This window comes from Nicotiana tabacum, chromosome 9 (assembly GCF_000715075.1).
Source record: "Nicotiana tabacum cultivar K326 chromosome 9, ASM71507v2, whole genome shotgun sequence".
NCBI lineage: Eukaryota > Viridiplantae > Streptophyta > Magnoliopsida > Solanales > Solanaceae > Nicotiana > Nicotiana tabacum.
This window is the reverse complement of record NC_134088.1, coordinates 88554013-88566360: the sequence shown is the minus strand read 5'-3', so window position 1 is coordinate 88566360 and position 12348 is coordinate 88554013. Positions and strand designations below refer to the sequence as shown.

Below are 12348 nucleotides of genomic sequence, written 5' to 3'. Positions count from 1 at the left end.
ACTGAGATGTGGTAGCACGGGAAGGTGCATAAGGTATTAAACAATGATTTTGGATAACTCTAGAGCAGTTCTTAGCACGTTCGAAGACGAACGTATGTTTAAGTGGGAGAGAATGTAATGACATGACCGTTCGTTTTGAGCTCCAGCGCGTCGTTCGGCATCGAAGGTAGAAGTTTGAAGCTTCAAAGTTCATTAGGTTTGAATTGGAGGGTGATTCATAGTTTCAATGTTATTTGATGTGATTTGAAGGCTCGACTGAGTTCGTAATGTGTTTTGGGACGTGTTGGTATAATTGGTTGAGGTCCCGAGGGCCTCAGGTGGAATCCGAATGGTAAACGGATCGAGTTGGGACTTAGAAGAAGGGCTGAGGGCTGCTGTCATCTGGTGTAACCGCACCTGCGAGGTTTTGGCCGCAGGTGCGGAGGGCGCAGAAGCGACATAGGAGCCGCAGAAGCGGAGCAGGTCGCGCAGGTGCGGAGTTTTGGCCGCATCTGCACAAGCGCAGAAGCGAAGGGTTGAGTGCAGTAGCGGAAGAAGGCACAGAAGCGGAAGGGGTCTTGCACCTGCGAAGCCGCAGGTGCGGTTACTGTTTCGCAGGTGCGGAAATGGCGCTGGGAAGAATGGTTTTAAGAGCGAGATTTGGCTCTTCTTCTCTCAATTCTCACTTGGTTGGGGCGATATTGGAGAGCTCCAAAGAGAGATTTTCATCAAGCAACACAAGGTAAGTGATTCCCACTTATTATAAGTTAAATACATGGATTCTATGAGGATTTAAATGAAAATTAGTAGAAATTATGGGGGTTTTGGTAGAAAACCTAGAATTTGGTATTTCGGATTTTGACCACGAATTTGGGCATTTAATTGGAAATAAATTATATATTTGAGTTCGTGGGGTTATGGGTAAAGTTTATCTTTGAAAGTTTTTGGAATCCGGCCACGTGGGCCCAAGGGTGTTTTTTATCGACTTTTCGAACGGAGTTGGGAATTATTGTAAATAGGATTATAATGAGTATTTGAGTATATATTAATGGAATTTCTCAATGTTTGACTAGTTTCGGAGCGTTGGGTATCGGTTTGAGTTGTCAGAAGGCCTTGGGAGCCGTTTATGAAATACCGGAGCGAGGTAAAACTCCTTTATAACCTTTTAAGAGGAAAATAACCTCATAGGTGAAATAATACGATATGTGCTTCTATTTGTGGGGGCTACGTACGCACGAGGTGACGAGAGTCCGTGCGTAGCTACTATTATGCTAACTCTGGGTATTCTAGGACCCAAATCATGCTATACTAGCAATATTTGCAACCTTATTGTTAATTTAAATTGCTTAAATCATATTGAACTTGGTAAATGAATTTTTAAAAGGTTAAACATCATTTTTCTTGACCGTTAAATGAGAATTGACATTTCCTTGGATAATTGATCCTTAAAGAATTCTTGATTGACTGTTGAATGTGTTTATCTTTTGTGCAGCGGGCCGAACGACTCGACAGATTAAATAGATGCATCTATGGTTCGCGTCGTTCGACCCTCGACAGTGCACAATTTAAATATTTATGTTGGAGCAGGCTGTACGACCTCGACATGATTTGCGCATGATTGAATTGATTGCGTTGGAATTTACAATAAATGATATTGCCTCCTTAGCCTGAGATAAATTGTTAAATGATGGGAAATAAATTTGAAGATTTCTTAATTATAAAAGAACTGCTTACTTACTTCAAAATATTGTGCTTGCAACCGTTTTATATAATTCATACTTAATAATATCATTGATATCCTATTTATAGCCCATAGTAAGTATCGAAGTCGACCCCTCGTCACCACTTCTTCGAGGTTAGGCGAGATACTTACTGGGTACACATTGATTTACGTACTCATACTACACTTGCTGCATATTTTTGTGCATGTACATATATGTTTTGTGGCCTTGTGGGCGCAGAAGCGCAGTTATGGCGGGGATTTAGGTGAGCTGCATTCTATACTACGATCCGCAGCCAGCAGAGTCTTCTTCAGAGTACTTACATTTTTTCTGTCCAATTTGTATTCCGAACAGTTGTTGTATTTTATTTTATATTCCTAGTTAATGCTCATGCACTTGTGACAACGGGTTTTGGGATGGTTATGGGTTGTTATGTATTGAATTTGTTAAAAGTATTATTATTTACTCTGTAAATCCTCATTCTTTACTATTTAAATTCAAGAAAAATATGATTTCAAAAGTAACAAAATGAGAACCCAATTAAGTATTTATTGTTGGCTTGCCTGACAGTGGTGTCCGGTGCCATCACGACCTTTATGGATTTTGGATCGTGACAACATGGTATTAGAGCATCGCGCGGGTTCGAATACTAGTTATGATAACACAAAACAATTCCTTAATATATATTTTTTACTTTATGTGGTTCAGGTGTTGAATCGGTAACTATGAGTTAATCATATAGTATCTCATATGCTTTGAAGCTTCTTTTTTATACATTTTCTTGTTGCAGTTAATAACCAATGCCATTGAAATACCCGGGAGCATAGCTAGAAACTTCACTAGAATTCTACTTTTAGGTTAAATACATTATGAAGAAACGTAAATTAAATAATTGTACAAAATAAAGAGAAAATTCATAATGGAAACAAGAGCTTCTGGACATAGTTTACTTGGGTGATCACAATTTAAATTAATTATTTAATCTCATATTTGGGAAGCACTTACTTGAGTTCACCGTATATATTAATAATTGACATTTTCAACCAAATTTTGGAAAAAACGATGCTCGAGAAGCACTTCTTTGTCTAGGAAATTAAAAGAACAGGCATATTACGGCTTAAATAATAAAATTAGGAACTTGACCAATTCGAAATTTTGACTACATAAACAAAACAAAAAGAAGAAGAAAAAAAACCCCAGTTTTGTGACATAAATAAACAAACGAAAGCTTATGCAATTCCAGCACTTCGGATTCAGACTAACAAAAAAGTGATGGTTTATGTCAAGAGATTTAAGGTGCGTTTGGTAAGAAGGAAAATATTTTCCTGGAAAATGAATGGTTTTATCGCTTATTTTCTCTTGTTTGGTTGATGAGTGAAAATCTTTTTTCGAAAAACATTTTCTAGTGTTTGGTTAGAGAATAGAAAATAGTTTTTAGGAAAATAATTTTTTATGCTACTCTCCGCCTCCCACTGTCTTAACGTGAATCTTTGTTCCATCATACATGTCCTTAATCACCCCAATGTATGCAGCCAGCACACCTTTTGCCTCTAGGCATCTCCATAGAATCTCTCTAGGAACCTTGTCATACGCTTTCTCCAGATCGATAAACACCATGTGCAGATCCTTCTTCCTATTCCTGTACTGTTCCACCAACCTCCTAATAAGGTGGATAGCTTCCGTGGTAGAACACTTCGGTATGAACCCGAACTGGTTGTCTGAAATAGACATCGTCCTCCTCACCCTCACGTCTACCACCATCTCCCAAACTTTCATGGTATGACTCAGTAATTTGATACCCCTATAGTTGTCACAGCTCTGGATATCACCTTAGTTCTTGTACAACGGAACCACCGTACTCTACCTCCACTCGTCCAACATCCTCTTCGTCCTGAAAATAACATTAAACAGTCCAGTCATCCACTCCAATCCTGCTCTACCTACACTCTTCCAAAATTCTATCGAAATTTCGTCTGGTCCGGTAGCTCTGCCCATACTCATCTTACGTATAGACTCCACGACCTCCCCAACCTTGATGCGCCTACAATACCTAAAGTCATGGCGACTCTCGAAATGCCCCAATTCACCTAGCACAAAATCCCAATTCCCTTATTCATTTAGAAGTTTATGAAAGAGGTCCTCCCCCATCAAAACTCTACTGTCATTGTCTTTGATGCACCTCACTTGGTCCCGATCCCGACCCTTCCTCTTTCTCGCCTTGGCCAGTCGGAATAACTTCTCCCTTCCCCTTTTGGTCCCTAGTTCCTCATACAGACGAGCAAAAGCCACAGTCTTAGCCTCTGTGACCGCCAGCTTCGCCTCTTTCCTAGCTACCTCATGCCTCTCACTATTCGCTCTCTTCTCCTCCTTGCCAGTGCTCCCTACTAACTTCAGGTACGCCACCTTCTTCGCTTTCATTTTACCTTGGACCACTTCATTCCACCACCAATCGCCTTTATGACCACTAGAGTAGCCCGACAAGACCCCAAACACCTTTCTTGCCGCCTTCCTTATACAGTCCGTCGTCGTCAACCACATACTGCTCGCGTCTCCACTACTCCTCCAGGATCCCATAGCCGATAACCTCCCTTCAAGATCTTGAGCTTTATCCTTAGTCAAGGCACCCCACCTGATCCTCGGATGTCCTCGTACATACCTCTTCTTCCTCCTTATCATAATATCGACGTCTTTCACCAAGAACCTATGTTGCGCCGCGAGGGTCTCATCCGGGATAACCTTGAAATCCTTGGACAACCCTCTATCACATCTCATGAGAAGGATATAGTCAATCTGAGTCTTCAACACCGTGCTTTGGAAAGTAACCAAATGCTCCTCCCTCTTCGAAAAACTCTAGTTCGCAATCACCAGCTCAAATGCCTTAGCGAAATCCAGCAGCGAGGTACCTCCTCCGATCCGATCCCCAAAATCGAAGCTGCCATGCACCTCACTACAGCTACCCGTAGACGACCCAATATGCTCATTAAATTCCCCTCTTTCCCCTCCTATAAATAAGCTCTCGGCAGGCGGAATATTACGCACAATCTCATCCAACCCCTCCCAAAAGCTCCTTTTAACCTCACCATCCAAGCCTGTTTGCGGCGCATAAGCGTTAACGACATTTAGGATACACTCACCAACCACCAACTTAATAGTTGTTAATCTATCATTCACACGCCTAACCTCCACCACAGACTCTCTAAGATCCCTATATACCAAAATACTCACTCCATTCTTGCCCTTCAGGACTCCAAAGTACCACAGCTTATACTCATCCGCATCCTTCGCCCTAGATCCTACCCACCTAGTCTCCTGGATACACGCTATATTTACCTTCCTCTTCTCGAGTATCATTGCCAATTCTATAGACTTACCTGCCCATGTTCTTATGTTCCTTGACCCAATCATCAGCCTATAGGCTCCCTTGTTCCCCTTACCTCCCTTACCTCCCGTCCTACCCCCACCCCTCGCCTCAACCCCTGGCCATCCCGAGGACATGACCGTACTCTACCATCCTAGACTACAACCACTATACCTACAACAGACTAAGTAAGAATCACTAGCACACAATATGCGACGAACCAAACTAGAAGAAAACAAGTTGAAAATATGGGCACGCTAGTAGTATGATTAAACTAATGCGACTAAAATGACAACAGTTTAGCTAACACCAAGAAGAGAACAGGAGAGCAGGAGGTACCAACTCCCGAGAATAGAACCTGTAATTGTCTTGGTGTACTCGACGATGCTGTGGCACCTGGCATGTTCGCATCCAACTTCCCACTGCCCCTTGCTAACACACGCCCTGGCTGCTCTCTTATGCTTGTGCGCGCGCTTCCCGCTCGTCTCCAATACTATTAAAATTTTACCTATAAGACACGAAATACCGCGAAATAAAAATAAGGGGAAGGGGGAGGGGGTTATTACCGCTACCACTGGTGAAGCCCCAACAGTGGCAAAAAGGGGAAAAGGAAGAGAGAAAACAGGGAAATGAAAGGGAAAGAAAAGGGAAAAAGGAAAAAGAAAGAGGAAACAACAGGAAGAGGGGGAGGGGGGACGAGCTTGCAAGAAGAAGAGGGAGAACAGGGGGGAGAGGGGGTCGAAGGGAACAAGAAAAGGGTAGCCGGAAATAGGTTCGACGGCGAGTCAGCGGTTGTCGGAGATGACCGCTACAGTTAGGGTTGGGGGTGGGGAGGAGAGGAGAAGGAAGAGGGGGGAGGGTGAGAGGCAAGAGAGATGAGGGAGGGATGGGGCTTACCTACTGGGGGGTGGTCGTCGGCGCCGCTGTTGGTCGCCGGCCGGTCGTCAGAGACAACTAGAAACAGAGAGAGAGGGGGGTGGGGTCGCGTAGAGTGAGAAGGAGTGTAGAGAGTTATTTTCGCCTCCACTAGGAGTCATATATCACTGAATTTGGTGCTATTGAGTCAATTTCAACACTTGTGAACCTACTCTAAATTAAACACAATAAAATTCTTACTTTTACCTTCATATGTTAAATGTAAAAAATAGAATAATAACGTATTAAACCTAGTTAACTTATCTTGAGTTTTATATTGTAAGTATATATAACTTAAATTGATAACTAATATTTTGGTCAAAATTACATCTGAACTATTTTCCGTGCTTTTAGTCCACCCTTTCTTTGAACTATGTTCTCTCGTCCATGCAAATAACAAACCTTAAGATTTAAAACCTCAAGAGCCAACTAATTAGAATTTGAAGATTGCTTGATTGCCTACAAAATAAATCTGTATAATTAAAATTTCTAATTTCTAGACAAACATATTGATAAATTTTTTGACAGATTTTTTCTGTCCGTTCTGCATATTACTAGCATAAAATGATTCCAGCTTATTGAACAAAAACAAATAAACATTTGTTGCTGCCCAGGATCGAACTGGGGACCTTCAGTTGTAAGACTGACGTGATAACCACTACACCAAAAGTAACTCAGATGTCCTTTATCATCCATCTAATCAATATATTTAATCGTTATCATTAGCAGGCATAAGCTATTAATTTGTTTTTGTACGTACGCCAATATGCTTTTCCTACTAGAACTCGTAGAACCAGGAAAATGGTACCTTCTGAGTAACCATTATTAGGTGGTTCGAATTTTAGCTTTATTTTTTTATTCAAAGACTAGAGGTTCAAATCCATCTATAAGATTTATAGATGAAAAATTACAGCCTTAAATTAGCACGACATTTTTTTGCATTTGAAAACTGTTTAGTCTTAATATTTTGATGTTGTTCTTACTGACAACCTCATTTACTAATTGACATAATGATTTCTTGAAGTTAAAGACTCCACGATATATTATGGGTATTTTTGGTATATTTTATATTTAATTTACGTATCAAAATTATTGTAATTGAAATAAATTGTCTTGTCAAGTACGATCACCTAAACGAAATCCATACATATGTACGTGTTTATACGAGGGAAAAGAAAGAAGAAGATACCTCCACACCTCAGTGTCTACCGAGTAACTCACATTTTTAAAGGCCCAAAATTAGATGGACAAAGAAATGTCAAAATAGCATGCAATAGCCAGTTTTAGGACTGGTAACCGATAAATAGCCAACGTTTGTAAAGTCATTGAAAAATAACCACTACTAATGCAGAGGTAAAATTTGGACAAAAATACCTTAGCTGAAACACGAAAAGTTCCAGCAAAATATGTTATGGAGTTTCTGCGTATAAACTTTCAGCATATTATGTTGGAACTCCAGCACATTATGAATTTCTAGCATATTATGCTAGAATCTCATATAAAAAAAAATCGAATTCCAGCATATTATGCTGGAATTTTTCCGTATTTTTAGGGTATTTTTGTTCAGATTTTATTTTTATATGAAAAAGTATTTAAAATTTCGATTACTTTTGAAACTATGGCTAATTTTTAATTACCAGTTATAAATCTGGCTATTTTTGAATTTCACCCAAAGAAATGACATTTTACTTTTGGTTATGAGGTCAATATTAGGCCTGGACACCATAACACCTGTTTTAAGTTTGTCTAGTAGCCCACTGACCAGGCCCAGTGCTTTAAACCTCCCATTAAGCAAATTCCTAAGAGACAATTTCACTTTTAGCCACTCAGCTGAAATATTTTTATAAGTTCTAGCCCACAAATCTATTATGCAATTTGAAGCCAAAAACTAATTATAATAGATAGCCAGTGAAATAAAAATTGCAGTAGTCGCATTCTAAACTCATGTCAAGTATCTCAAGTGATTTTTTTATCTTAGAAATTTTATTTACAATAATAAAAAATATATCTTCAGTCCAAAGAAATGTAAAGTATAAAACTATTTCAGTCAAATAAGTTTTCAATTACACAAACAGAACAATTCGGTCAAAAGTCCAAAAAGCTAGTGAATTCAAAAAAAAAAAAAATTCAAAAGAGAAAATTTTACTTAAAAACTGAACTCAAGAAGAAAAAATACACACAGATAACGAGATTATATATGTGTGTGAGAGAGAGATGTACATTTCACAATGTATACAAGATATACTTCAGATACACAAACACACTCGGATACACTCAATATACACAAATGACACACAGCCAAACATAGTATACATTACATATATAGTGTTAACATTGAATAACAGTATCTTTACAACTTCTATATAAAATAAATATACAAGTACCATGTATATACAACTTTATATGAGTGTATATACAATTTTTATACAAAACTACAACTTTATACAACTTTTAAGAATTAACGAAAAGAGAAAAAACTGAAAGATTGAGACTTCATACAAAAACATTATTACAAAAAATAAGAAAAAACCCATTTGTCTTCTCCACAACCACCAAACCTCTTCCTATTATACATAAATTACAATCCCCTTTTTATCTTTTACAAAAAAGAATTAAATTTTTAGTGATCCAATCTAGAAAAATATAATATTGCATAAATAAAAATATCCATGATATAAGAAGAAGAGGAAGAAGGTGATGTATAGATTGTACACGTATTATATATATTATACACTAGTATAGTGTATATAGACACTTTTTTATACATTATTGAGCAATATATATATATATATATATATATATATATATATATATTGCTCAGAATATATACCCTAAGAATATACAATATACTCAGAATACACTAAGAATACATTATCAAACTCGAAAAATACTGTATATAAAACTTTTAACTGTAAATATACATCTTCTATACACATATAACAATTTATATACAATTTTTATACAAAAATACACTTGCACAATATGTATCAATCATGTATAAATTATGTATATAATTTGTATATGCTATATATAACTATTATATAGTATACATACATATTGTGTAGTATATATACACTATATAATCATGTATAAAAAATTTCAATAGACTCTTTGGATACACAAACACGTTCGAAATACACTCAATATACACAAAGTACATTGCCAAACTTAGGATACAATGTATATACAACTTTTATACATAGCATAATAATATACATATAACTTTTATATAAAACTATAATACAAATTATCGTATATATGTACAACTTTATATGTGTGTATATAAAATATTTAATACATTATATATATATATATATATATATATATATATATATATATATATATATATATATATATATATATATATATATATATATATATATATATATATATATATATATATATATATATATATATACATAAGTATCATCCAACTACCCCATTAAATCCAGACCCACTATCGGGGTATTATCACTTTTAGCCCGCGCCAAAAACTAATTACATCTGATAGTCGAAAAAGTGTATAAAACTATATAATTTTTATATATAACATACAAAATGTATATATATATACAAAAATATATAATTTTTCTATATGCTTTCGACTATTATTTTTACAGTGGCTATACAATGTCATTTTTTCCCCATCGGATACTTACTGTAAACGATTTTCACTCACAAAACACTATTATGACCCGAAGAAGAAGAAGAAGCTTGACTAGAAAACCCCCACGACTTTTCCTGCCACTCTTGTATCATGCATCGTAATTGAGTAAATCTTTTTAAGAATTGAATTAAAAAATTTATAATCTTTCTAGGTACTCAAACAAGCTTTTTCAGTGTGAAGTAAAAAATATAGATCTGAAATGAGAGATAGAAAAGGGAAGGAAAATGAAAAAAAATAACCAAAGAAAGAAAAAAGGGAGACGAAGAAGACACAGAGAAAGAAAGAGGTGAGAAAGAGGATGAGAAAAAAAGAGGATATAAATGAAAGTGGTAAATGGGAAGAAAAATTTGTGCATTGGAATTGGATAGAATGAAAGAAAGATAAAAAGGCTGAGAATAAATATGATCTTGGGAAGATAAATGTATTGGAAATAGACAATGGCTACAAATTGCAAATAAATTAGGCCGGAAGGCCATTTCGGGTCAGTAATGAAACCATGGGATAATAAAATCTTTGAGTGGCCATACAGTGTTATTTTCTCAATTCCTAATGTAGACACACTATTGGCAAGCATACAAACCTTCATACCTTCAACTTTATAGTTAGGACTTAGGTCATAACGTACCACGAAAAGGGCAAAATATGAATGGCAACGTTAAGGCAATATCTAGTACTCATCTTTGGTAGAGAGCGTTTACCCTCCAAAATTAGAGTTTCAGGCGACAATCTGAACTAGTCGACCTTGGGTACCAAATATATAAGGTGTCAATCAAAAAATACTCAAGGTCGACAAATTCTTCATTAAGATTAGTTGTATATGTTAAAATAAGAGGATCAAAGAAAACCATTTAAGGCTTTTCCAACTAAGTCAGAGGTGTAAAATACATTTATTGACGGGACTAATAGTTAGGTAAATTTAAGAGTATAAAAAACGTATTTTTTTTGGTGAACCATAAATATCAGCCACAAAACTGCAATTCCATACTAACAAAGGATCAAACATTAAAGCTAGTCTAGCTAACATTGAGAACTCAAAGTTGAGGACACAACCAGCTGGAGTTGGCCTTTGGAAACTGACGAGATGTGTACTATTTTGGGTACCAAGTACGTACCAATTGTTATATTAGTTAGTGTTTGATGGGAGTATTTGAGAAGAGGTTGTTTTGTCCCTCGTTGGAAAAAGAAAGAAAGGAAGAAATGTTTAAAATCACTTCTTTGTCTTATATGGTTTGAATATTTTGAAGGTGTTTTGAAGGAAAACTAGAATTTGACTATATTATTAATAATCAAGATTGGGTACTTGGGCACTTTTTTGGTCACCTATTAATATTTTATTTAATAAGAGCGTTTTAACAGTTTACTAATTTTGAAAAGGTGACTATTGATTTTAAAAGGTGCATGTTGGCAAAGGTTGAGTCTGTTAATTCTAACAGACACCTAAAAGGGTTTATAAATACCACATTCCTCCCCAAAATGAAAATCATCAGAAAAATAACAGTTTTCTACATTCTTCTCTTTCTGCTATCTACAATTCACAAAGTTTATTCTTGTGAAAATTCAAGTTAATTGTTGATACTCGAATTTCAGAGGCTTTGTAGAATCCTGGAGGAATTCTGCAATAATCCCCGCAGTATTGGGAGGCTTAAATTCCTTAAGGACATTGACTACACTATCAAGGCCTAATTATTTCATCTCATATTCTATTATTTTTTCGAACAATCTTAAGGAATTTAATTAACAATGCAATGGAGGCTTCTGGTAGTGATTCTGATTTCAACAAGATGTTCAAAGTGTTCAAACTAGATCGATTTGATGGCTCGAACTTCACCCCCCGGAAAGACAAATTGTTGTTCTTTCTCACAGAGTTAGGAATAGCATATTGTAACGATCCAGCCGGTTGTTTTGAGTATTACAGCTCTGTTTTCCCATTTACTGAATATTTTATGCTCAATTGCGATTATGTGATTTGTCAGAAAAGTTTCGGAATGAATTGGAACACTTAGTTCCAAGATTTAAAACTTAAGTTAAAATAATTGACCGGATGTTGACTATATATAAACGACCCCAGAATAGAGTTACGATTATTTCAATAGCTCCGTATAGTAATTTTGGATTTAGAAGTGTGTCCGAAAAATTATTGGGAACTCAATAGTTAAATTAGGCATGAAATGGCAAAAATAAAAAATTGAAAGTTTGGAAGTTTGACCGGGAGTTGACTTTTTGATATCGGGGTCAGAATCAGATTCTGAAAATTGGAATAGATCTGTCATGTCATTTTATGACTTGTGTGTAAAAATTTGAGGTCAATCGGACTTGATTTGATATGTTTCAGCATCGAATATAGAAGTTAAAATTTGTGATTTATTAAGGTTGTCGGCTTGCCTAGTATTAAGATAGGCGCCATCACGATGGTTGGTTTTTGGGTCGTGACAAGTTGGTATCAGAGCCTAGGTTACATAGGTCTCACGAGTCATGAGCAGGTTTAGTAGAGTCTTGCGGATCGGTACAGAGACGTCTGTACTTATCTTCGAGAGGCTGCCGAACCCTTAGGAAATTACACATTCTTGTATTCTTGTCGTGCAAATTTGTTGATTTTGGTAACTAAATTTTTGCTATTCTATTCTCTCACAGATGGTGAGGACACATACCACCGGATTGGACGGGCAGCCATCAGTGCCACCAGTTAGGGCCATGAGAGGCCGGGGCCG

At 36.6% G+C, this 12348-nt stretch overlaps 1 protein-coding gene across 1 annotated transcript; it reads right to left on the bottom strand.

Annotated features, from left to right (window-relative positions):
• Positions 1–3525: 3525 nt before the first annotated feature.
• Positions 3526–5051, bottom strand: LOC142164013 (uncharacterized). The gene is made up of 3 exons (XM_075221177.1): positions 4644–5051; positions 4194–4550; positions 3526–3591 (listed from the first exon to the last, which is right to left on the bottom strand). The coding sequence occupies exons 1-3, from the start codon at positions 5049–5051 to the stop codon at positions 3526–3528; spliced, it is 831 nt and encodes a 276-aa protein (XP_075077278.1).
• Positions 5052–12348: the final 7297 nt, after the last annotated feature.